Here is a 26,922-nt window from a genome sequence, read left to right as displayed (position 1 = left end):
TAAAACCCAAAATATTATTATATTATTAAATAATCGCTTAACCAATGATAATCATGTTAAACTGCTTAGCATAACTATAGACAATTCACTCAAACGGGAAAATCACATTGAAATGTGTAACAAACTATCCAGCCAACTTTATCTACTTTGTAGGCTGAAGATAGTTCTGAGCACCCAAACACTAACAACCTCCTATCATTCATTACTCCACTCACTTAACATATGGTGTACTCCATTGGGGTAGGTCTTTCTATGCTCTGAAAGCATTCTGTTTAAAAAAAAAACTCTCAGGATTAATGCAAGTGTCCCACTTAATGAACATTGTCAACCACTTTTTGTAAAATTTAAAATCATGCCATTGCCTTGTATTTTCTTGCACCACGCACTGCTTCAGATTCACAAGAATGAAAGTACATATCTCCTTATTCCGACTATCACAATTACATCATAAACTGATACAACCCCGGGTCAAGCTAGAAATGTTAGTGCGCAATTCACTGGATATTTGTCTTCTGATCTAGTGTTATTGAGGTTGAATGTAGTCAAGAGGAGGGTGAAAAAAAATCTTATAAAAAAACTGTTTTATAATTTAAAAGATTACATGAACTGTACAAATAGGTACAGAATGATTTTAAGATTTTCATTCTTTAGATGTTTTGTTGTGCTGTACCATCACAAATATTACTGTTTTTTTCTATTTAGTCACAACCCTGTAACTTATACCAATTTATTTCTGACTTGTCATAAATGTAATTTACACATAACATGATCAAATAAATCTATCTATCTATCATGTCCACAAATCGCTCAGGCAGAACATCCAATGTGGCACGTAGCGCCATCCTATTGAAACCATATGTCATTGGTGTCGAGATCATCCAATTCAGGCCAAAAAAAATTTGGTAGTTATCGACCTATAGTGCTCATTGTTGACAGTGATGCTTGACCGTTGTTCTCAATGAAATATGGACCGATGATGCCTCCAGCCCAAAAATCCACACCAAACAGTGAATTTTTTGGGATGCATTGGATGCTCTTGGATTTCATGTGGATTGGTATCATCCCAAATTCGACAATTTTCTTTGTTCATGTACCCATTCATCCAGAAATGGGCTCATCGCTAAAGATGCTTTCTCGATGAAAATTTGGGTCAGATGCCAATTGCTCTAGAGCCCATTCAGCGAACACAGGTCATTGTTTATGATCTTTTACCTTCAGTTTCTGGGTCAGTTCAATTTTGTACGAGTGCAGGTCCAACTCACGACGCAAAATTCCCAAGTTGTGATCTGTAAAACGCCGAGTTCTTGTGGGCAACGCAAAATCGACTGCCTCAGATTATCCTGCACACTCTCACAGATAGCGGCGATGTTTTGGAAAACCTTGCGTTTGATTGATTGATGAAACAATTTTATCATTTGCACCTGTTGTTTAATGTTATATCCTAATATAATGATTTGGCAAAACAGGCTGAATAAATGACAACTAATTTAACAGATGTAGCTTCAACAAGATGTCTGTTATCAATTGCCAAAGTTCGAGAGTCCCTGTAGGTAGACCCTATATGTACTGGAAAATCTATAAATACAATCATCTTCCTTTTGATACTTCGATAACTGAAACATCTCGTGCTCGTTGATGTAACTCAGGTGTACTGTACAAGATATAAATATTTTTTATATAAAAACCTTGTTCTTTACATTGTAAGCATCTATTGTTTATGTAAATATTAGTAAATGCCTGACATATGCTAATTTTATTTGTATTTACTTGTGTAAATACTGGTGAATGTATAAAACGCCAATAAATTATCTATCTATCTATCTCGTTTTGTATAAATCATATTCAAACTCCAATCAGGGCTCACATTTATCACTTATTATTTATTTTTCACGATTGAATCTATTGGAGCCTCTGGAGACACCCTACATTTTGTTTTATGAGAGAGAGGACATTGGTAGATCAAGATCTTCAGATGATGTGGTGCTGCAGGTTTTTTCGGGTTTTCCCGCAGCTGAAAAAGCAAATGAGCCACTGGAATCGATGAAGTCGCCCCGGAGCGCCAATTAATTTTTATCGTTGTTGTCTTCAATATAAGGAACTACGGTTTTTCACGATCCAATATGGACAACTAATTCGACCGATCACATAACATAATATTTTATGTTGTTTTCACAGAGAAAGCCAATTCAGAAGAAATTTATTTACCGCAAACAAAATCCCTATTGATATGGGCAATGACTTTGAAAAAGCAAATGAATCGCAAAAATTAACAAAACAAACATCAACAAATGACATGTGACACTAATGACATATACACAGAGTAACTAATATACGTCCTAATAAAATAAAAATCCTTATATATGGTAACTTCAAAACAATAGTTTCATTCAAATTGTTAATGAATATTTCCATACAACAGGATATCGAACTGCTGTCTTCCATGTAAGTTTAAGTGAGAACTTACAGTTTTAGTTTCTGGTGTCTATTCACTACTTCGCATTATAAACGTATAATAGTCTTTGAAATCGAACCATATTTTCTTCAATCATCAATGAACGATATTGTTATGTAGAATGTGATAATAAATACGAATGATTCAAATCGAAAGATCTGAGGTAAGTGCGGTTGGGTTGGTAGAATAAAAATAAATCAAAGTTGGCAATATGGAGTACATATAAAAATAACATGGGTAAAGATCAAGAATAGGATCGGGTATCCATCTTGAAGCAAGTTACACATTTTTTGTTTTCTATTTCTACTAACGAAACTCCTTGAGGAAATTGAGAAATAATAAAATCATTACTGTTGATGAGTGATAAAAATTATATATTCAAGAGTGAAAAAGCTGAATTCTCAGATTCGGTAGGTAATATATTTGTCTACGGATATGATGGTTTACTGGTCATCGCCATTTTCATATAAATAAAATGATATATGTGTTCAATCTTCAAAATATTATTTTCAATTAGATTTTTGCAGGAAAGTTCAGCAATTGTAAATCTGTAATGAAAAAAAATTAAGATAACTCTCGCTTTTGAAATTTTTCTCTATTCAGAATATAGTAGGTACTATCTATCCAATAATATTAAAAGAAATTCGTCTTTGTCTCTACTCGAGTAAACAAAGAGCAAGTTCAAGAAGATGAAGTCTACGTCAAAAATTATACATATGCCACTGTTTATAGGCATGAGCAGTTCTATTTGTCAAGTCTCACGACTCCTACAGAAAACGTATATTTTCTCAATGTCATAATGTTCAAAGCTATGAATAATTTAGTTATCAATTTCATTTTATCATTTTAAAAGGTTTCATGAATGAATAAAATATGGAATTACCTATCATACACCCAATGATGATATTGACAATTACGAATTTGCCGCCATGCGTTCGTCTATCGTACTTGTAGAGGATGCGGTTGAAGTTTGTAGTTCACTAAACTAACGACGTTACGTTAATGTGGCAGCACTTTCGGTATGTTTCGTTTAGATTTTGGTTGTCTTCTGAATATTATCGTAATTTAAGAAGAAATAGAGGTGAGTATTTTTTTAAATTGAATGTCAAAATGGATAAACGGCATGCATAATATCTCAAATCTAGAATTATTTAATTTCTTTATAAAAACGACGGAAATGTACGAAGAATGTGTTCGATTTCCGTACGTTCGGAAAAACAGCCATTTTGTTCGGTCACGTACTAGTCACTACAGTGATGCCGATATTTTAAATACGTTGATTTTTATGGCGCTAAATATAAACGAGTCGTTCATTTTTTAGATTTATTGACAGTCGTCCACATTGAAGAGACATTGTTGAAAAAGGGGGTTATCATGGACGAAAAAGCCGAAGAAGCTTCACCGACTACAGATACGGAGCCCGTGCCTATACAACCGGTTGAGCCGGACCCAGGTGTGACTGACGCTAGTGATTCGACTGCAAGCGCGGGAATGAACACGAACGCTGAAATGTCAGAGCCTATGGAAACAAATTTACCAATTTCAGATCCTACAGATCAGTCTACCGAATTGGCTATTTCAGCAGCTACAGAGGAACTTCTGGAGACTCTCACATCAGAAGCACCAACGTCTACAGAAATATTTACATCTGAAGCAGGTATTACTTCGCATGTTACAAGTGTTGCTGATGCCTGCATGTCTTCTGATGCTTTATCTGTAGAAGCTGTTTTAATGTCTGGTGAAGATGTGAACCCTGACAAAGACTTTACTACAGCTATGGTAGAAACACCCACTGACGAACCGATGGTTGATACCTCCCATGTAGAATCTGTGGATTCGGAAGACGCTGGTACGAAACAGGTTACAGAAAAACAAATATTGGATCCTGTTTGTACTCTAGAAGAGGAGCTACAACGGCTTCATGAGGGGGATCCTCCTGTTGAGGAATCTGTTGATAAACAAGTACAAGAAACAGAGTTGTCAAAGAAACCGGTAGTGGAAGATGAAAATTCTGACGATGTTGAAAAAACAAATAACCTACTTCCAAGAAGTAGTAGATTTAAAGTCAAAGTTGAGGAACCTGTTGAGACTTCAAGTAAGTCTGTCGAAAAGTCAGCTAAGTTTGTAATCACTAAATCTGCAGATAAAATGAGAAAACATGTGGAAAGAAACAATTCTATTGATAAAGCAAGCAATATTTTGGAGAAAACTCTCAAATCTGGGGAGAGAAAGGGTCATTCGCCTGCAATACGAGTTGTTCAAACTCCCATTATGAAAGACTCCGAGTTGGAAGAAATGCTATCAGCCGATGAAATCTTGAGTGATCGTATTTTGATAAAAGGTGAGTTTTAATCTCATTACAATATTTTTTCTTTCATTATCTCACTTGGTAATTTTAGTCTCAGTCTGTGTTCTAAGGAAAATCTAATACTTTTGTCAGCAAATATTCTTTTGGTAAATGTTCGTTTTTCTAGGCCACACTAGTTAAAAGGGTCTCTTACTGCCAATTTTGAGATGAGTTTAAATCATTTTCGTGAAAAATTCCCTATATCAAAAAGAACTGTTCACGTTTTTCTTGAAAAAATAAAACCAGTCAGGGGTAAGGTGTGTATGGGAACATATAATTCTTTCAAGAAAATGTAGATATTCCTGATACATATTTGACGATGCTAATATGTGTCTTTTGAATGATGTTCTAGATGATTTTTAACCGGTTTTCATTATGCTTTTTGAAAGTGTTGTGAGCAGTTCTGGGTTTATCTGTTGGTTTTTCTTGTAATATTCCAAAGACACATTCAATGAGCAGAAAAATCTCCAAGAACAATTATTTCCAGATCTTCATTGTCCATCTGAGGCTTTCGTTTGGTTATTTTTGGAAGAAATGATCCATGATGCGAATAATAATTTTTCAAGTCTTTTTACGGTATTGTGATTTGGTTTGAGTTCCTACGGATACCTTTTGGCAAATAAACTGCATGCGCAGTCAATAATTCGATTACAGTTACCACAGATCATAATCAAATTTATTTGTTTATTTATGTATATACACTGGTAAGCCCAATTCAGATATAAGTAGTACAGTGCTATGTAGTAATTGATGAAATACAGTGGATTAAAAGTAAGTTATAACAATAATACGATTCCGAATTAAGATAACAAATATATTATTTAAGAAAAAATTAAAATGTATAACAATATGAACTGATATAATTCTTACAGGCAAGTAACACTAGACACAATACAACAACACAAGCAGAGAGTATTAGATGGCTAAGTAAAGAATATGGTTTTTAAAGCGGGATACTGATATATTAAAGATTTGAAGGTTATTTAAAGAGTTAGCCAATCCAATTTAAAAATTTTTCGTTTGTATAATCTGAACGGGACATTTTGCTCACGAATTTTTAAAATCCACTTATTAAAATGACGACATCAATAAATCAACAAGTACCTTCATTTGTTTCCATAGCATTGATATTGTGTTGAACGATGATTCATTTATGTATACAGGTAATTCCCATGAGAAAAAATTAATAATACAAATACAGTGTTTCCTAAAAACTAACTTAACTTTAATGTATGTATAAATGTATCAATGTAAACATATAAAATTTAAATGATATAGACTTGAAATCATCATCCTAGTTGGTTATCTATAAATTCTGTTGCTACACTGTTTTTTAAAAGTATTTAGTGAAATTCCTATAATATCACAATTAAAACGATTGGCTTCTCACATATGGGTGAGAAGTATCCATAGTTAGTATAGTGATTAGGGACAGCAAAGAGATCATTGTTCCTAGTTTAACAAACAGGTACTCGGAATGAGACTTCATGTAATAGGTCATTGCAATTAATGTTGAAAAGACAATGTAATATTTTTGAATTTTCGCTCTTTTATGATACATTTAGAATGAACATTTTCAATCCATTATTTATTCATCTGAAATCCTGTATTTAATAAAAACCATGGCAGCAAATTATTAGCTCCAATACACTTTCTGCAACTGTTCAAAAATGAGGTTTTTTAGTCCGCAGTTTTATGACACACATGCGTGTTTTATTTTTTCAAAAACGTCCAAAATATCTTGTAAACGGTTGATTTTTGATTTAGGAAATGTTTCATTAAAATGAGTCAAAATCATCTGGGAATATAAAATATATCCCAAAATATAGTTTGTTCCATTTGAAAAAACTTGAGTTTTGGTTCATTTTTATATCCTCAGTATTGAACCTTGATTCCGAAAACCTTGTTTAACATTTTGGAATGTTTCTCTGACAAGAGGATGGAATGAAGTTTCTGATAATTCACTTACAGTTGATTCAGTTTTATTGTTGAATTCCTCTATAGAACTTGCTGTTATGACAGTAGTGATATCATATACATAAATGAATACTTGTGCTTTTTTAAAGTTGAAATCTGTTTTTCTGTTAACCAGCTGATGTCTCCTTACAAACAACAACCCTCAGAATTGTAACAAAGCTTGAAAAATCAAATTGAGAATAACTATATTTAAGCAATTAAAAGCTGATGAAATGACTATATTTCAATGTACTGATCAAATAATAACAGAAATTGATTCAATCCACCCTCCAGGGAGATCAATGTTGCTTGATCAAACTTTGGGAAATTATTGATTCAATATGGATGTTATATTTTTGTATGTATTCGTGAGTTTCATATTGCCGATTATTTTTTCACCCTTATCAATAACAACACAAGCTCTTTGCTATATCACTGATAATTCACTGTCAATTAATTTTCATAGAATTTTATATATTTTGTAGTAAGAGTGGAGTTGATGATGTTGAATTCAAAGCAAGGACAAAATAACTCAAGAATTCATGATTGAGTCATCTAACCTTTATATTTCAAATTAGAACAAAGATATTTGCATTTGGAAAAATAATCCTGAAATTTGGAGAGATAGGTATTCCTTTACTCTCTTCATAAATTTGCTATTGATGTTTCTTATACCGTGTGTCTTATTTTTGAAACCTGATAAGTATAGTTGTTGGATATGTGTGATTGATTGTTTACTTTATGGTAATTCATGATCACTGAAATGAATGAAAACACTTTTGTCTAAATACCACAGGTGAATTTTATTTATATGACCGGTTTCGGGTTTGACCCCACAAAAATTCCAATGCACTCTACATTGGGTACCAAAAAACTGCATTTTTCATCAAATTCAAAATTAATAGGCATATTTATTGATGACAAACTAACTTATGAGATACAAATAGAAAAACTTACCAAAAAGCTTGCAAGTAAATGTTACGGGATCAGAGTTCTAAAGAGACACTTGAATATTGATGCTCTAAAACTGCCTACTATATGGAACTGTTTATCCATTTTTTAAATATGGTATACTAGTATGGGGTGGAAGTACATAATTTGCAACATATTTTTCATCATGCAAAAACGCATTTTGAAAGCCATGTTTAATCTGTAGTATACTCATGTCGAGGCAATTTTCAAAAAGAACAAAATGTTCACAATAAATGAAATTTTACATATATGTCTGTGTAATTTTTATGCATGATAATAAATCAAAATTTGCCAATGATATACACAAACATGATTATTCTACTAGATTAAAAACAAATTTCATCCTTCCTAAGTACAGGCTGACAATCTCAGAAAAAGGTCTGCTTTATATGTCCATATCAAATTGCTCACACTGGTTAGAAAAGGCTATACTAGGAATATGTTGAAAGGAACTATAACTCTTGAAATTGAATTGAACTCATTTTGTTCACATGCTGGCCATGTCAAGCCGCTGGACTACCTAAGAACTTAACCTCAAAAATAATTCAATGGCTAGTTGAGAACGATTTCTCTTAATTTAAATTAAGTGGTAATTGCTTTATGAAATTTGGAATCATTTTTAGTATATACTCTATATTAATAATTATTAACACTTGAGAAAGCTATTGTGTATTTAAATATGTGTTGCGGTTTTTGTAATGCCCTTTATAGTGAAAATCATACAATAAACTGTATTAATGAGTTTTCAATTATAAAATCATTTATATGTATTGTGTTTCAGATTCTCAGGAGGATATTGGAACAACGGATTTGTTTATTTGCGGAAAGTGTCATGAAACATTCAATTTATCAGAGGAATTTCAAAAGCACAAAGCCAGAAAATGTTCAACTAAATCGAATTTATTATCAGTTTGTGCGAATGAAGGCCAACCAGAAATATGGGCATACACTTTGTGGAAGAACAAGCAACTTAAAGTTCGAAAACCCGGTATTCCCTCACCTTCCTCATGGGATATCTTCAGAAAGTGGGTTCAGTTGGCACAAAGTAATAAAAATCCCTGGTTATCAGCTGGAGAAACATTACAATTTTGTTCAAAAATATCGACTGCCCAGTTGATGGAAAATAACCAATTATCAAATACAGACACAGACTTGAAACAATTGCCAAAACCTGTACAACTGAAAAAACCTGAACAGTTGAATGTAAAAAAAATAGAGCATGATCCATTGGCACTAGATGGATTTGGTAATTTTTTTTTATTGTTATATTAGAAAAATCACTTTTCAATTTTTTAATTTTAGGAGACAACAATAAGGAAAATTCAACCATTGGTAATTTAAAAAAGTCATCAGTTGAAGTAAGAAAGCCTGCTATCAGTAAGCCTCCTATGAAATTGGTGAAAGAAGTTATTTTACCAGCTCCAAAGGTATTTTTTTTTCAATTTATACATTATCTATCGACTGAATTCATTTAAAAACTGGTATATTTCATAAAATCTAGAGAAATATCAATAGAAGTTATCAGCGATTGGAAAATGAAAGCCAGATCCTACTGGTAAATCTTTTTAAATTTACATTCATGAAGTGTACTACAATCGGCACTGAAAAATTTGAATATTTATCATTAACATATTTTTTTAGGTAAATTCCAATAAAGCTATGAGAACAATGACTAGCGTTGAAAAGGGAGAGTATGCTGTGGAAAGAATTGTGGCAAAACGATTCAATGCCAAAAAAAAGAATTGGGAGTACCAAATCAAATGGGAGCATTTTCCCAGGTGAGTAATGCTCAAAAACAGTAATTGAAATGAAGAAAATAAAATTCGGGCTGGTAGGTAGGCTATGGTTGAATGGGACCTAAAGTACCAAATGTTTTGATTGCTACTGCAGCAGACATCATCAGTGGTATGTGTGTTGATTGCGTGGACAAAGGTTATATCTTTCAGCAACAACTGACTTGGTTGTTGGTGAGAATTTGAGATATGAGCTTTGTCCTTGCAGTCAATGCACATACTTCTGATCATGTTTGCATGCGTTTGGTACTTCAGGTTCCACTCAACCATGACCTACCAGCCAGTATTTTGTTCTCTTTAATTGTGACTTTGGCCGTGAAAGTTTATGTTCTTATAATTATTGAAATATGTTTAATGCAGGATAATAAACGTAAAGGAGTTGAATAATGTGATTTATCAACTTTATCTTTAACTCAGGGTTTTTATCAGAGGAAAAACAAAGTAATACTTCATTAAAAATACTTCAATTGAATGCAGAGTCACTGACTGATAAAATTAACAAATTGGAAGTTCTCGCATCAGAAGAGAAACCGGACATTATTAGTATTGTTGAACACTGGTGTGATATTGAAAATATTGAGTTCATGTCTATACCTGGTTATGAAATTGTATCCAAATTTTGTCGCTCAACTCATATACATGGGGAACAGCAATTTATGTTAAATCATCCAATGTATCGCGGAGCCTAAATTTTGGGAGATGGTCCGAAGAAATCCATTGTGAATGCAGTGGGATAAAATTAGTTATAGAGGACAGAAAGATTTGTATACTTAGTATTTATAGATCCCCAAACGGTAACTTTGAAACGTTTTTGCATATTAGAGAATAGTTTAGGCTATGCTGATGATATCTTTGTTTGTGGCAATTTGAATGTCAATTACCTAGAAAATACTACTGAAAAGATCCAATTAGATGAACTACTACTCAATTTCAATTTACAAGTGACATCTTTGACTCCTACTAGAGTTTTTACCAACCAGTCAGGGAAAACTTCATCTACTAAAGTCGATTACATACTAACAAACGTTGAGAACATGTTTTGCAAATCTAATGTTTATGAAGGTAGTTTCAGTGATCACAAAGTATTCACGGTTACTTATAATATGCCATTAGAAAAATCTAAACTTATTGAACAATCTTATGTTATGTATAGAGATGTATCAGAGCATAACTTGAAACAACTCTCCTCGACAATGTCCAAAACCAGTTTTGATGTAATATATAACAAAACTGATATAGATAAGAGCTTTCTGGCCTTCATGAATATTATAAGTGATGCTATCGATAAATGTTGTCCGACCAAAAAACACAAATCGTCCACTAGTAACAAACATAACTGGATAACTCCTGAAGTGAAACAGGCCAGTCTTGATTTAAAAAGTATGCATTGGTTATATAAAAATATAGGCAACGAAGATTCTCGTGCTGCATACAAAAATGTAATTAAGAATTCCAACAATAAAAATAGAACAGTTTGGAACCTAGTTAACAAAGAAATGAACAGAAAAAAAAATTCAAAGAGATATTGCTCTCACCTATAATAATAAAGTAATCACAGACAGAGATCATGTTGCGAACATATTTGGGGACTATTTCTCTTCAGTAGTAGAAAATAGCTTAGCAGACCATTTTGGCGACAATAGATCATCCATATGCACGGTTTCTGGAATTGAATCGAATACTTTTTTCTTTATGCCCGTTAACTAATATGAAATTGACGCAATAATTAACAGTGTAAAAAATAAAAAAAGTACAGGAATTGATAATATATCAGTGAGAATTATAAAAGAAATTGTGTTACACATTTCAAAACATTTAGCTTATTTGTTGAATCTATCAGTCACAAGTGGCAAATTCCCTTCAATTCCAAAAACAGCCATGATCATACCAGTTCATAAGAAGAACGACACATCGGATATTACAAACTATCGCTCCGTGGCCCTGCTAAGCATTTTCTCAAAAATATTTGAAAAGGTTGTGAATGAGAGAATATTAAGATTTTTATCAGGGTTTAAGATCCTGTCCGATTCTCAACATGGTTTTTGCAAAGGCAAGTCCACTCAATCAGCTACTTGGAGATTCTTAGAAATCATATACGCTTCTTTAGATAGGGGTAAGCATGTTGCAGGAGTATTCTTCGATCTGTCACGTGCGTTCGATTGTTTGAATTTTAAATTCATCAAGAGCAAATTATATAATCTAGGATTTAGAGGGGACTTCCTAGAATGGATCTGTTCTTAAATTGGTGTGAAAGGAGCAATCTGATTGTAAACTTGACCAAAACAAAATATATCTATTTTAATTTAAAAAACGATCTGAAAAAGCAATCACTTGCCTTACTAATCAATGGAATGGCACTGGCATGCACAAGTTGTACAAAATTCCTTGGCGTTCATGTAGACAACTGTTTGAAGTGGTCTGACCATATCACAGTTGTTTGTAAAAAAATCAATCAAGGGTATTATGCAATTTCAAGAATTAAGAATTGTATGTTTTTACGCGCCATTTTAGATGTATATTACAGTCTGGTCTATAGCCATCTAAGTTATAATGTGATCCTATGGGGAAACAGTGTTGACAAAGATAGGGTTTTCCTTGCTAGGAAATTACTAGGCATCCCTTGGAGGGAATCATGCAAGACATTTTTCATTAGTCATGAAATTTTAACCTTTCCCTGCATCTATATCTTTAAAATACTTTTATATGTTCGCGAATGTATAACAGACTGTACTAAGAACTCATTCTATCATAGCTACCCAACTCGATATGCAGAGGAGTTGAGCATTCCTAAACATAAAACTATAAAATTCGAACATTCTCCCAAATATATGGGAATAAAATTATTCAATCGGTTACCAGACCATTTCAAACAGATGAACACTGTAGCATTTAAAAAAGCAGTTAAAACATTGCTTCTTTCTAAGGCCTACTATAGTATTGGCGAATTTCTCTCGGACCATCTCGACTGAATGGGTTCATGCGGCTTTGGCATGACATATTCAATTTTTATAACTACAATTGTTTTAATTTTTGTAATTCTGACTTTTGTTGTATAAATTTTTATTGTATTATTTTTATCTACTGATCTACAATTTTATCGTTTGATGTGATTTTTATGTGCTTAATACTGACCTATCCTATACGTTTGTCAACGTCTTTGAGGATGAATAAATATTATTATTATTATTATTATCATTCAGGGTACCCAGCGATCTGGAAAATCTGGAATAGTCAGGAAAAATAAAAATTTGTAAAAAGTACAGGTATGGCCTTATTACACAAAAGTTAGGAAATTTTCACTAGTTTCTGGATATTTTGAATATTTCAGTATTTATAATTATTTTGTGAGTTGCTGTTTTTGTCCTGCAATATTGTATTCGGTCATAAATATTGCAACTGTGGATGAAATTTCTTGAGGAGTCGATTATAGGGGATATTTGTGGTTCGTGCATTCTGGTTCTATTAACAAAGTTTTGGGGTATTAATTGAAATTTCAAAGGTGTATTGTAGCTGATCATAATCAGCTACAATACATTTCTAAAGAAATTAGGTGTGACTGGAGAGTTAGAAAATGCTTCTGTTACAAATAGGACCTTGGAAATAATGGATAGTATTAAGAAGTTTTAATACTTCAACACCTATCCAAACATTCCTACAAAGCGGAATATGGCACATGCCTACCGGAATCAACTATTCCCTGATTAATATAACGAGGAACATCGGATTATATGTGACACATATTTGTGCAAGTTTCCTCTGAGAGAAAATTTTTTGCAGATGCCCTCCATTCATCCTCAATGCACTGAAGATATACTGAAATTAATATTGGTTGCCATAAGATATTAGTTGTGATTAGTTTCTTTCATATATTTTTGTCCATTATTATATAACATATTTTATGCTCCCGTATATTTCTTAGTTTTCGAAACAGCATCGGCTAAGAGTTGTTTCAGTGAGACTATTATTTTGGTTTATATAGAGATTATCCCATATCTATCATATTCAATTAATATCTAGATTTCATTCTTGCATATTCAAATTTAAACTAGTGTATTATACCATTTGTATTTTTTAGATCAAATGTATTAAAGTTTGTTTTCACAGAGTTTTGAATTATCTAACTATTGGGTACTAGAAAACAGAATAAATTGTCCAGGAAATAGTTATTAAATTGAAGTGCTGGGTACCCTGTCAAGATGTTTCAAATCTGACTAATAAAATTCAAAGAAGTTTGGTAAATTATTAGATTAAAAATGATGTTGAATGATATTGAAATCAACATTCCTGAAAATATGTTATGATAAGAAACTTTAAAATTCATGATAAGACAAATAATCGTTGAACGATAATCAATCTTAATGAATTTTAGTGAAGATAACACTTGGGAACCTATAGAAAATCTTAACCACTGCAAGTTGATGGTGGACGAATTTGAAAAACAATTAACAAAACTGAAAGCTGAAAAAGCTCAGCAACAAGCTGCCAATTTGGTAAAGAGTCGCTCTAAAATTTTGAACACTTCTTCTCTCACGACGCCTGGATCATCTTCTGCCAATTTCAGTGCAGAAACTCCTAAGTAAGTATACGATCTCATCAATAGTAGGAAAAAAAAACCTAAAAATTCATCTTTAATCCTAGTTAAATATTTGAAAAACTTCAAATTTTCAAGCACAAAATTGATTTTATCAACATTTTTCCAGGTCTGAAATCAAAATTTTGTCTGTACTTAATCAATTTTTAATTTGTCACCTGTCGATGACAAAATATATTGAATCCATTATAAAGAAGTTTCTAAAGTGTTCGCCTGAAAGTAGATAAATTTTAATGTTTCACTTACCTGAGAGTGGAATAACCCAAACTTATATTAAATTCAGATAAATTGAAAAATATGCCAGCATTTGTTTTGATAAATGAAAGATGAAAAAAAACCAACTATGTATAATTATATAAAGGTTATTTTGACATAGATAAGGAAATTGATTAATTTATTACATTTTGACATAATATTTAGGGTAATAAAAGTCTTACTTTTTTTTTCAGTCGTCCGACAAGAACCAGCAAACAAAAAGCTCTAAACCAAGTGAAAGCCTGGTGTGGCAATATATCTGATGAAGAAAATCCTCCTGTCGGCGCTAAACGACCTAGATCACCTGATAGTGACGACTCCTTTGAAAAAAGGATGAAGTTTGAAGAATTCTCTGATGACTCGGACACCCCAGTCAAGTTTTCACCTCCTAGGCCTCAGTTCAGAAAAATAGCTCCTAAACCTCAAAATATTCAAGTTGTGAATAATGGAATAGGTAAATCAACCACCCTTCCACCAAATGTATTGATACCTGATGCAAATGGAGTAGTAAGAATAAACCAAAAACAATTACCGTCGCTGAGTACTGGTGTTTACATTATGTCAAAGACTGCTGGAATTATAAAATTGGACTCGACAACATCTAAAGTTTCTACAAGTAATGCAGGGCAAACAATTGTAAAAGTAGCTCCAAAAATAGGTCAAACACAAATTAAAATTGTGAAGAAAGAGGGACCTACATCTACCACAAGACAAGTTATTCAAGTCACTCCCAACAAAAATGTTCAAACAACGCCCACTAAACCTTTAAAACCTGTCTTGAAAGCAAAAAAACCTATAGAAATTAGAACACCTGTCATTCCAAGATCTCCTGATAATAAAAAACCTACTGAAGTAATGAAGAAAGTTCAAGAAACCCATAAAAAGTCTGGTTTTGAAAAGATGACAACTCTGAAAAAACTACCAGATCAGTCTTTGAAACCAAGTATAACTAAAGTGCTCAATAAGAAAGAAGAACGCAAGCCAGCGACATTGTTATATCCAGAATCCCCCAAAAAAGTTGAGGAAGAAGAAGAGGAATCTGATGATGGATTAGAAGAATTACCTTTTCCAGATGAAATCAAGATACCTGAGCCTGAAAGCCCTACTTCAGAATTTACACTTGATCCATTCACAGGAAAAATTGCTGGACAAGAATATCCAGATATTCCAGATCCTGAACCAATAGAAGAGAGTAAATATGATTCTTTGGATAACATCGTCAAGTTAGCAGCAGCTGATATAACAGAAGAAGATCTGAAAAATGAACCACCAGAAACTCCAATGGAGATAGAAGATCCAATCGGTCTTGAGCGTGGTGATGAAGATGAAGAACTGGAAGAGAAAGTCATGGTCCCAGCAAAGAATGAACAAGTTAGAAAGATTTTGACAGCTCCACCAACAAGAACTGTTGTCAGAATGTCGGTTCTACCAAAGAAAGGCCCTAGTTCGATACTGAATAAGGCATTAACTGGTCAACAAGGTGTAAGAAAAAGCATATTACACAATACTTCCACCCCTAAAGTCAATCAAAGGATTCTGAACCCTTCAGTTGCTAGAAGCCCACAAGTTATGAATCCCATCATTAAACCAATCAGTTCTTATGTCCGCACAAAACCGGTAGCTCCTAAACCGAGACAGGTACTTAGACCTCACCATGATACGTCTCCGAAACATGTTTATACATTTCCTAGAACAAGTCCTGCAGCAAATATGAGAAAAATTGGAAATACGACAATTAGGAGTGCAACTTCACCAGTTGCCAGACCCCAGCCAAGAATGATTCATAGTAACATGAATGTGATGCAAAGGACTATTTCTCCTAAAAAAGAACCTACTTTCATTCGTGGTCAACCTGAGAGAGTTGAGAGAAAGGTTGTGCCCTCTAAACCAAAGACAGTTATAAGCATGCCTTCTTTAATAGGTGAGTTAACATGTTATAAACTTTTCTGGTAATAATAACTACTAGTACAAGCAATTTCAAGTGATATTTGAAAGATTACCTTTTTTTTTTCTCAAATAATTGTAAAACTAGTTTTTGCACTGTTCACTTGCATCCTATCTTAATGACAAGCGAAGAAAAAATATAATTATTTAAAATGCAATTTGAGAAATAGGTTTCATTAATTTTTTTTTCAATTTTAAAATTTTCATCATTTCATAGACAATAATTAGTCAAGAACTTTTTCATTGCCAACAGGAGATGATGATTTAATAATTACACCACCAAAAGTTGTCCAGCCACCGAAACCACAATCTCCATCACTGCTTACAAGTACAGGAGAAAATGAAGCTCCTGCACTGTCAGCGGAAGATGGAAACCAAGAAGAGACTGCATTAATACCGATTTCCAAACAAGAACCTGAAGAAGAATCTACTGTAGCTTTAGCTTCAGAGGCTCAAAATGACTTGACAACAGACATGTCAGCCTTCACTCTTGCTGATAATGAGAATCCTATATTCATTACTGGAGATGATGGTACAGTTTACCAAGTGGCAGGTCAGAATGAACAAGGTCAAACAATCTTATTGACTCAGGGCAGTGATGGTCAGCAACAGTGTTTGCTAGTAACCAATGAGGTAGCAGAGGCTGTGGACCCAACGGCAATAACTGATGAGGTTCCACCACAGCCAGAGACAGAAATGTCTATGACAGAGTTAAGACCTGATGTTACTGAACAACTTTCCATCAAAACAGATCCAACTGAGAGTAACGATCAGGTGGTTGCTCAGGTGGTCAGGGCAGAACCGCCCAGTCCAGGTAAGAGTTAATTTTATTTTATTGAATCAAATAAATAACTTACCTTTTTCAAGTAACAGTATTTACTGAATGGGAATGATTGAGAAAGTTCCTTGGAGAGGTAATGCAAATACTCTCAAACTTATAGGAACTGGCTCCCAGGAAATTGATCAACTTCATCAGAAGTGTTAACATACCAAGTCTTGAATTTGGGTTACATACAAAAGGCTTTAAAGATAATTTCAAATACACCATAGATCATTGACTGTGGTCCAGAACACTTTCTTTGAATGGTCGCTAAAATCTTTGATGTGAACAAAATTCAATTTGGTAGGCTGTGGTCCAATGGGACCTGCAGTACCAAACGTTACTCCTGCTACTATGGCAGTTATCATCAGTGGTATATGCGTTGACTGCACAGTCAATGCACATACCACTGATGATGTCTGCCTCAGTAGCAAATTAAACGTTTGGTACTTCAAGTTCCATTCAACCAAGGCCTAGCAGCCCGGAATGTATTCTCTTTAATCGTGACTTTGGCCGTGAAAGCCTTCGTTCTTATAAAATTACAAATATGTTTTTCCATTAATCTATTGTCCCCCCCTTATGAACGACAAACCTCAGAGATCAAAACTTGTGCAAACTAAGGGTAAAGAGGTCTTTCCTTTAATGTGCGATTCCAAGCATAGTATAAATTCCTTATATCTGAGTTTGATAAAATCATCACAAATATGTCCTGATATCAGATGAAGCAATTGATACTGTGTCCCAAATTGCAAGTTGGAGAAATACATACTAGTTGAAAAGTGTAATGATGGTTGTAAACGCTTTTATCTATGGCTCCTTTAGGCAGTAAGTTTTTGATAAATTATGAGAGATTCTTTGCATTGTAGACACGTTCATATTGATATATCTTCCGTCATTCCGTTATATTATTTATAATATATAATTTGCCAGTTACAGGTTCATTCTTAGTGACTTATCCAAATAATTAAAATCACGCTGTGCCAACAGATAAATAATTCAACTCTACCTTCAAATATTCAAATATATTGCAAAATACTTACAATTTCATATGAAGAAAACGAAATGTTCTTTCTTCACAATCTCTTTGAATGGCAAGCTGTACTGAATGTTTCCATAAATAATGTTCACTAATTTGAAAAAGGACACAAATATTGAACGGAAGTAATTTTTTCTTGAGGAAAGTCAGTTTTTATTGAAATAATCAGTATCTTCCAGTCTATTCTCGTTGAATACCAATTGTTGGTCAATCTGTGGTTATTGTTTAACTTCAATTTCTTCTGTCTTGCACTCAGATATTCCGAAAAAGATTTATCAATTGAATCTGTCTCAGAGAAGAATATTAATGATTAACCTTACCTTTCCGTTCAAGTACTGTTATTAAATTTTCATGACTGCACAACGTTGAAAACTTGAACGAGTGTAGTACAATTGATCGAGGTGAATGCCATTAACATTTATTTTCTAAATTCAAGCAATACTAAATGTTGAGGATTTATTCCAATATTGGCTATTAAAGAACCGCCTGGGTATAAACTGTGTGCAAAAATATAATTTACAAATAAACCCCTGAAAATTTCAGGTAGTGAACGGTGATGTCATCGAAACACCTATTCAACAAATAAAATTTGATGATAGTGGTTTTATTCGTCACTCCCTTTTCATTTTTTACAAGTCATTTGATGAACAGTCCAACCCGTGACAATAAAATTTGATATTCCATTGTAAATACATCAGGCCCAGTTATCCAAATAACCTCCGAACAGGTTTATTTTTATAAAAAGGAATTGTTTGATGAATGGATGTACTTTATTTAGAAATCCTGATATACACACATAGAACTAAAAATGTGGAAAACTTCCAAAGAAAGGAGGAAAGAAAATGAAAGATAAGTACAGCCTACACAGAAGTTTCTTCCAGTTTGTATCTTCGTTTTTATTGTAATTATATACTTCCTTTCGGTGGACATTTTCCACATTTTTTATTTGATGCAGAAGTAGAAAGCCAAAATTTTTTTTTTCTCAAAAAATAATCTCTCCTTAAAATATATATTTTTCCATTTGAACACTCATAGAATTGTGAAATGTTTCAATGATTTTGATAGTTACTTGACTTCTATTATTTGGGACGTTTATATTTGATTAAAATTGAGAAAAATATAACTTCCGAGTGCACTCCTGCCATCATCAACCCACATTGGCTCAGGTATATTATCGCTCCAAAAATGTAATATGGGATTTGATATAAAGTAAGTAATAATATATTTTATTATTGTACAATAGGTTTTGAAACGAAAATAATGTAATAAGGTATTACATGTATATGATACAAATTTTGAAAGCACTACGTTTGGCTTATTCAAGAATAATAACAAATAGTGTGACCATTTTTTTTGGTTTTGTGCTGAGCCTGTGATATTTTTATTCTCAACTTTCTATTTAATCTGGTTCTTAATAACCTCTTGTAACAAATTGAAATAAGAAATGTTGACTCATATGAAAGCTGGAGTACCCCAAAGATCATGCCTACCAGTATCAAGAATGCGGGACCTTTTACTGGTAAAGGAATACTGTTATGAATACTTACCTTTGTTGTTACTGATGCTGTCTAAACATTACCATTTTTCCTTTGAATTTCCATTGCCTTCATCTATTATTCCCAACATTCAATATGACTTCATATTATTGAAGCAACGTGTGTGGTAAAAAAAAAAGAATATACAATTAGAAAAGACGAAAGCTTAACTGCAAGGCCATGTAGAGAAAGACAGAGGATGAATCACATTTGATGGTCAATGTCGAAGCTTGGCTAGTGTTGGATGATACATTCATGAAAGTAATAAAATGCGAATAAATGAATTTCAAAAGAAATTACATACTGTATTATATGACTTGAAAAAAATGTTCGTCGGTTCAGAATATTGAGAGTATAACAATGAAAATCTCCAGATACCATCCATGGAACTGTAAAACAGATTTTTTTGTGGAAATTTCGACGTTAATCTTGAAATTTCGAGTTTTGGGTCAAAATTTTGTGTGTGTAAATGCATTGTGTTCGGGCTCTAGTTAACCTTGCAGTGAAAGACAAAGGACTAATCTCATCGGCGGTCGAAGTCGAAGCTTGACTTTGTAATGGACCGCTTTGAGGAGCCTCGTTCATCTTTGATATTAGAGGATTGAGTTCTCTGTCGATCCCATAGATGGCGTCTTCGTAGATGTCATTGCCCTCACTCCTAATTACAACTTTAAGCTTAAAATTACAACTTGAAACTCGACGCATACTTTGTTTATTGAAAATTCCGATTCTCGAATCTCGAAGTTTCCAATAAACAATAAAGATATATAGCTCTTCTGCGCTTCTGTAGGTCACAATTTTCTCTGTCGCAAGGAATAAAAATCTTCAAAGTAGGTTTGGGTACTGTACTCTTTATACTATTCTAATCTCATGCCTTTCAGAAGATTGGTAGGAAATGTAACTTGGAACACTGGATTGGAACAGAAAAAAGGTTGGGTAGTGATGGCTCGGGTGGGAAGCAACCACAGACATTTCTACTCTATGAAACAACTCTTAGGCTCTCGATGTTTGTTAAGAATAATATTATTAAAGGTTCAATTTTGAATTAGAAAAAAACATTTTATGAAAACTGATGGCGTTGAAACAAATTCAGTTAGATGCCATAGGAGACATAATCAGTTCCACCAATTTATAATCACCCTCCAAACCATTCATTCGTTCATAATAGCAATTATACTATTACATTTTTTTTGCAATTGCTGGGTGAATGCTTATTTGAATTAAGGGTGTTTCAGTGTAATCTCTTCGTTCTGTAGTATTTTCAATGGTTTGAGAACAAATATACATATTTCATTTTCTGGAAGTTTTTATTTACCGCTATAAATTTTCATTTATGTGTGATCACTTGGAAACCTTCATCATGTTGTCAAAAACTCTCGACTTCAAAACTCGAGTTCAAATAAATTTCAGCATTTCATTCACGGAGGTGCTGAGTACAACTCAAGTGATGCAGCTTGACAATGTCAAGTTAGCACTTCAATTTTCAATACTGTTTACATTTGGGAATAAATTGATAGGTGAAAAATGTTTTTTATATATAAATTGAAGATATGTACAAACTACATGCGACAGATTTCGATTGTTGCACCGACTATCAACATGTGTACGAACTTGGGTTAATCTCATTTCTCGCTTCTACAGTTTTTAACAAAACAAAAACGAATCAGTTAAAACTCCAGGGTTTCTATGCATTTTTATATGAACATAAAAATTTTGACAGATGATGAATATTTGATATTTCCTGACGAAAGTTGGTGAACTATTTTAAATAGATATATGAAGATGAATCCTTGTAGATCCCCAAATACTACAATTTTCCTTGGCTCAGTGACTACCTAACTGAATTTACAGTTATTGTCTATATATTTATATAATTGAGAATATTCGTCAAGGTTTCCACTTTCTACATATCTGTATATTGAATACTAAATTGGTTGTAACATTTGGTAAGTGCATGATATTTATATGAAATTGTCTCATCCCAATAACATTTTCCTGCATTTTTACATCGGTTCAATTTTCATAAATTTTATTGGTAATTGTCTTGTGTTTTATTAGATTTTTAAGAAAAATCTATTTTAATTTATACTATTATCTGATGTATGTATCACATTATTGCCATCACGTTATACATGACGATTTTGGAAACCAAATTTTATTTTGTTTCTAGGTATGACACATTAGTGAAGTTAATTTTTGGTAATAGTGATCAAAGGAGAGAGTTAAATTTCGTCTCTCGACTTTTATGAGGTATTTTTTCAGTAGGGGGTGAAAACCTTTAATTTTTTACTTACATACTGTGCGTCTAACGGTTGAAACAATCCATAAAGATTGGCGGAGGCTGAAGTTGAGAAGTTTCAAAGGGAACTGTCAAAATACACGCGTGTGGAATATTATACCCATCTGCATATTTTCATGTTGTGAGGGAAATGTGTTTTTCTTTAATCAGCTGTCATTCCCATACGAATAACAACCCTCAAATGTCGAAACTTAGAGCTAAGGATACTCAGTGAACAACCATCGACCAAGTGTTCCAATCGAATCAACATTCACAAAAGGGGTAGATTCGAACTCACCTACACTAACCAGCTGGCTACCATCTGGACATTTGATCACTATTTTGTTTAACAGAACATGAATAAGAAGTAAACACTACAGCATCTTCCCCATGTAGCTGTCAGATTTGCTAGAAAATAAGTAATATACTCGTATATTTTGATTATATAGACAATCTTGACACGCATATTGCCATCGCTGCTTTCTTCTGCGTGGTTCTCCATGATCCATCATGCTTCACTTATTTGCAGTGTATTATAAATTTTTCTACAAAACTTTGCTATTATTGAAATTATTTTTCGAAAAACGCCCTTAACAGAAACTGGTTTTCAGTTTTTGTCTGTTTATTTCAATTGGCTTGTGGGATGATAGTACTCTGGAGATCTTCAAAATATCGACTGTTTGCATCATCAAATTTTCAGTAGCACAAGTAACGAAACAACTAGTTTGGGTTTTTTTTTTTCGTTTTATGAACTTGTATCGTTTAGATTAGGGTACTTGTTGCATTCCAAGGAATTCAAAGGAATTTTATAAGCATTGTTGCATTCAATTATGCTACTATTTAAGGCTGCATTTAATTATGCTACTATTTAATTATTATTATTATACCCTTATCACTTTCGCATATCATAATTATAGATTCTGTGTCACATTCTGTCTGATCTCAAATTTCAACAGTTCCTGTAATTGATATTTGTAGGGCCACCGCTGCCTAATGGGTAATTATTGTCATTCCATAAGTTCGTTATATTACTTGATGGTTTTTTATGTCTTTGATTTCATATTCCAACTTTTTGTTTTTTTTTTAATTTCTCGAATCTTTCAAAATAATTCCTTTTCTATTCTATTCATGGTTTCTTAATTTTTTCTTCCTATTTAATTCACACTACTATCATTCACTATTTTGATTTTTCAGTTTGCGTGCATATTAATTGAAATACTCTTATGGATATACACTTCTAACCATTTTATGTAGCTACCACACCATCTTGATTTTAACAACATATATTAAACTTATTATAATCATGATATCCCGAATGCGCCAAGTTCAATGCCATAATTTTCTGAATTTTGCAAAGCAAATTACTTGAGTTTTACATAATTTGATGAAATCTTGATACTGTAGGTTGGGGGATTATTATGCACGAAATAGGGTTTGCTTAAAAGCAACATTTTGAAAATCATTGGATTTCAAGCATTCTGATCTATTGAACTTTGTGTACGAGGGATGTATTTGAGATTATTTCTAGAAAATGAAAACGATAAAGTAAATTCTTCCAATGGAATAATGGTCGTAGCTTCGTTCCGGCGCTATTATAACCAGCACACTTCTCACTCGTCATTATGTAATAAGAACTTCGTCCGAGGAATACAGACGTCACGTTTTTCACACTTATGTGCTTATCATTGAATCTTTCCCTTTTCATTTAATTTTGTCAAAATTTATATCTTCCCCTTTTCATTTAATTTTGTCAAAATTTATATCTTTCCCTTTTCATTTAATTTCGTCAAAATTTATATAATCTTTCGTATACTTTCTGTTTGTTATGATCTTATTTCCACGTGGACATCCGGCCTCGAACCGACGTGAATGCAGGTGCATTTTCACTTTAAATATTCACTGCCTATTACCTCTATACTATAAGAATGTTTTTCTACGCACGTGTACAATGTATTCTTAACTATGGCGAACAACACTTCATTTAAATACTTTTTCAAGGCTCGTACCAAGACGGCGCGGCAGACACTCACGACATAGACTGAGTTCCATCCCTAACAATGGAGTCATGTCAAAGACGAAAATTTTAAAAATTCTGGATTTATTTGAAATATCTCCAACTTAGGTTTCGTAAATTATAACTACCTGTCTAAATAAATATTAACAGCGCTTGTCATAATCACAGATTCATGTTGAACAGATCTAGTGCATTTATTCGCTGTGAAACTCTGTAAAAGCTATCTAACCCTTGAATTATTCTTAAGGTTTACGGATTAAAGAAAATAATGCATGTGATGAAATATCGGTAGACAATAGCCATATGCTGCTAACTGATTACAATTGGTATTTAAAATCATATGCTCTCGGATAGAGCTAATGACTAGAAAAAAATCGAGCTGGTCGGACGCGGTTGAAAACATTTTGTAGAACGAAATGTTTCATCTGCTCAAGACTTTATTCAGTGGTGTAGACTACAAGGGCGAAGAAAGTACTTATCTCAATGTCTCAGCAATGACTGACTGGGAAACACCACCGTGCCTCCCCGAGGATGAATTTCCGTTGTTTCCCTACATGGTTCTGCTTAGAGCGAACTTCAACCTGCTGAGTAGCATTTCCGCGAGATTGCTGTCTAACCCTCGTTTGGTTTCAAGTCAGCCTCTGGCGTTCTGTTTTGATTTCCTGACTACTGTGTGTTTGCATGGTGGCCGCCTTTGTCAACTAGTGACTCGTGAATGTTGGGAGCTACCGTATTTGCACCAGTTGGAGTTTGGGCTTCCATGAGAATGCTCACTACTGATTGGCCCGCACTTTTGATACAATGTTCTGAACTGTCCGCATTGTTGATAGGTGGGTTGTCCATATTTATATGACAGACTTGGTCTGTTGATGATTGAGCATGTTCGGGTATTGCTGGTTTCTCCGGTTGCATAAACTATTTACATTTCACAGTATATATCCTACTCTTAATAAAAAATGTATGGAGTGATGTCATTTTGTGTATATTCTATTTATCAGCCCATTTACATGTAAATGAAATATACAAAGTATATTATACAATAATTCAATGTTTTATGTAATATGTAAGTAACCCTATTTTTTTTCTTCAACAGGTGGAACACACAAAGTGGTAGTGATGCTTCCTGATGGTAATCTTATGGTGACACAGGTATCTCCAGAAGAATTTGCCAGCTTAGAACTGGAATAAAAGAGTTATATTATTTTGATTGATTTTATAGGTGTATGTCTGATTTTTTTTTGAGTTATTGACCTTCGATGAAGTTTGTAAAATAGCATTTGAAATCTTATTATATAAGGATAGTAGATTTTTTAAAAGACCTTCAATTTCTTTATTTCAGTTCGTACTTTATATAAACAAATCAATATTTGTTATATTAATATTGTAAAGAGCAAAATGTATTATAATTCATATTATCAGTTGTACATATTTGTATTTATAAACTAAGTTACGATCTCTGAGAAATAAATTTTATAGTATTTCGGTTGTTTTTTAGAAATTTTTATTTTGAATAAAGTTCAACCTCTTGCTGCTCACTACATAAATTTCAATAGATGAAAAAAAGTAAGAAGTATATACATTTCGTTAGTACTAAAACTATACAAATGTATTTTTCAACATCCAATTAAAAAATTGCACTGAGTGTGCACTTACAAAGGAGAGTTTCATTGACATTTGAAGTGTTCAAGGTCACTGTAAATTTTTCTTGAAAAACGACTGAAATCTATTATTTTTTCTCCAGGTCGAACTTTCCTTATTTCCCAATCCTATCCCTTGTCATCATTATTAGAATATTAATATTGACATATGATATACGAGTCATAATCTGACCCGGGGGTAATATATTTTCAAAATAGAGTTCAGTGAGTCCTCAAATGAAATATTTCCACCGTGAAATCTTTTTTAATGAGTCAATAGGTTCGAATGGACCAAAAATATCAATATTTGTTCCTTGGAATGTGAAAATGTCAAAGTATGTCTTTCTACACCACTGGTGTACACTGACTCAAAAACAGTGGAAACTATAGATAGTGATTGGAGGATAAATATAGATATTTGTGTATTTGACCTAATCAGAACAATCATATGAATGAGAAAATATCCCAGCATGCAGGTCCCAAAACTGGTTTCTGAAGGGAAGAAATAAATATATCACGTTTTTTGTAACTTGGAAAGATGGTATATTTGTTTATATTTTTCTTATAAACTAGAGTATATTTGAAGTGAAGATCATTTATTCTTAGTATTATCATAGGTAGAAGACTACTATTAAAGGTGGGTTTATAAAACTAGGTACTAAGACACCATAAGATACAAAATAACATAAAACAAGAAATAAAATGATATACCCATTTATGAAAAAATAATATGGAAAATAAACACCTATCATGTGAACTGGGAGCACAATTCCCGAAAATAAGTAAGTTTATAGGTTATAATTTTTATAATGGAACAAGTATGGTTTCCAAACAGTCAAATCTCCAAATCACTAGGACGTATCGACGCATGCCCAGAGAAATTTAGAGAATAAGATGAATTAAAATTAAATGTGGAAAACTTTTAGCATAATGTTTATGCCTTATTTTGGCTTTTTCTTTTATGCAGCTCAAGATAACTTATCCCCTCCACCGCCAGATGAATATCTATCAAGCACAATATATATATAAAGCAAGCTACGTTATTCTCTGTTTATCAGATATTAGTAGGTACCAACGTTCGAGAGTGGACATCCAAAGCGCTTCGCCCATTACTACATCCCTAACACAATTATGAGCACCACCCAGAACAAATGTTGGATTTTATCATGTGCCCTGTCTCTAAACAATTTTGCTTCATGTTGAAACTACGCATTGGAAGTCAATAAATAAATAATTATATTCAATTTCAACATTCTGTATTAAGAATTTATGATGATTCATAATATGGAAAA

General features: G+C 33.0%; 1 protein-coding gene and 3 long non-coding RNA genes across 9 annotated transcripts; 2 read left to right on the top strand and 2 right to left on the bottom strand.

The window, feature by feature from the left end:
* Positions 1–3,424, bottom strand: LOC141480461 (uncharacterized). Its single transcript, XR_012464355.1, has 2 exons — positions 3,336–3,424; positions 1–3,000 (listed from the first exon to the last, which is right to left on the bottom strand). It is a non-coding gene; the product is annotated as an uncharacterized lncRNA (long non-coding RNA).
* Positions 2,305–25,417, top strand: Chro (chromodomain-containing protein chromator). 6 transcript variants are annotated; one of them, XM_074170446.1, is made up of 10 exons: positions 3,375–3,533; positions 3,774–4,109; positions 4,227–4,793; positions 8,509–8,973; positions 9,030–9,154; positions 9,369–9,505; positions 13,890–14,096; positions 14,561–16,287; positions 16,564–17,124; positions 25,087–25,417. In XM_074170446.1, the coding sequence occupies exons 1-10, from the start codon at positions 3,455–3,457 to the stop codon at positions 25,179–25,181; spliced, it is 4,299 nt and encodes a 1,432-aa protein (XP_074026547.1). In that variant the 5' UTR covers positions 3,375–3,454; the 3' UTR covers positions 25,182–25,417. The 6 variants fall into 6 exon arrangements, with proteins under 6 accessions (XP_023020564.2, XP_023020565.2, XP_023020563.2 ...); XM_023164794.2 differs by having other exon boundaries at positions 3,774–4,547; positions 4,596–4,793; XM_023164796.2 differs by lacking the exon at positions 3,375–3,533 and adding an exon at positions 2,305–2,442 and having other exon boundaries at positions 3,774–4,793.
* Positions 24,960–26,922, bottom strand: LOC141480459 (uncharacterized). Its single transcript, XR_012464353.1, has 2 exons — positions 26,707–26,922; positions 24,960–25,172 (listed from the first exon to the last, which is right to left on the bottom strand). It is a non-coding gene; the product is annotated as an uncharacterized lncRNA (long non-coding RNA).
* Positions 25,917–26,725, top strand: LOC141480460 (uncharacterized). The gene is made up of 3 exons (XR_012464354.1): positions 25,917–26,171; positions 26,248–26,412; positions 26,598–26,725. It is a non-coding gene; the product is annotated as an uncharacterized lncRNA (long non-coding RNA).

The sequence above is a fragment of the Leptinotarsa decemlineata genome, unplaced genomic scaffold (assembly GCF_025532065.1).
Source record: "Leptinotarsa decemlineata unplaced genomic scaffold, Ldec_3_MD MMD2_P_RNA_scaffold_9, whole genome shotgun sequence".
Taxonomy (NCBI): domain Eukaryota; kingdom Metazoa; phylum Arthropoda; class Insecta; order Coleoptera; family Chrysomelidae; genus Leptinotarsa; species Leptinotarsa decemlineata.
This window is presented reverse-complemented; position numbering and strand designations above follow the sequence as displayed.

What these genes read in the sequence shown, in the direction of transcription:
- Chro (XM_023164793.2), top strand. Translation starts at nt 3,455, where the DNA reads ATGTGGCAGCACTTTCGGTATGTTTCGTTTAGATTTTGGTTGTCTTCT. An exon ending in TAATTTAAGAAGAAATAGAG is followed by an intron (nt 3,534 to 3,773) that starts GTGAGTATTTTT and finishes TTCATTTTTTAG; the next exon opens with ATTTATTGACAGTCGTCCAC. An exon ending in TGATCGTATTTTGATAAAAG is followed by an intron (nt 4,794 to 8,508) that starts GTGAGTTTTAAT and finishes ATTGTGTTTCAG; the next exon opens with ATTCTCAGGAGGATATTGGA.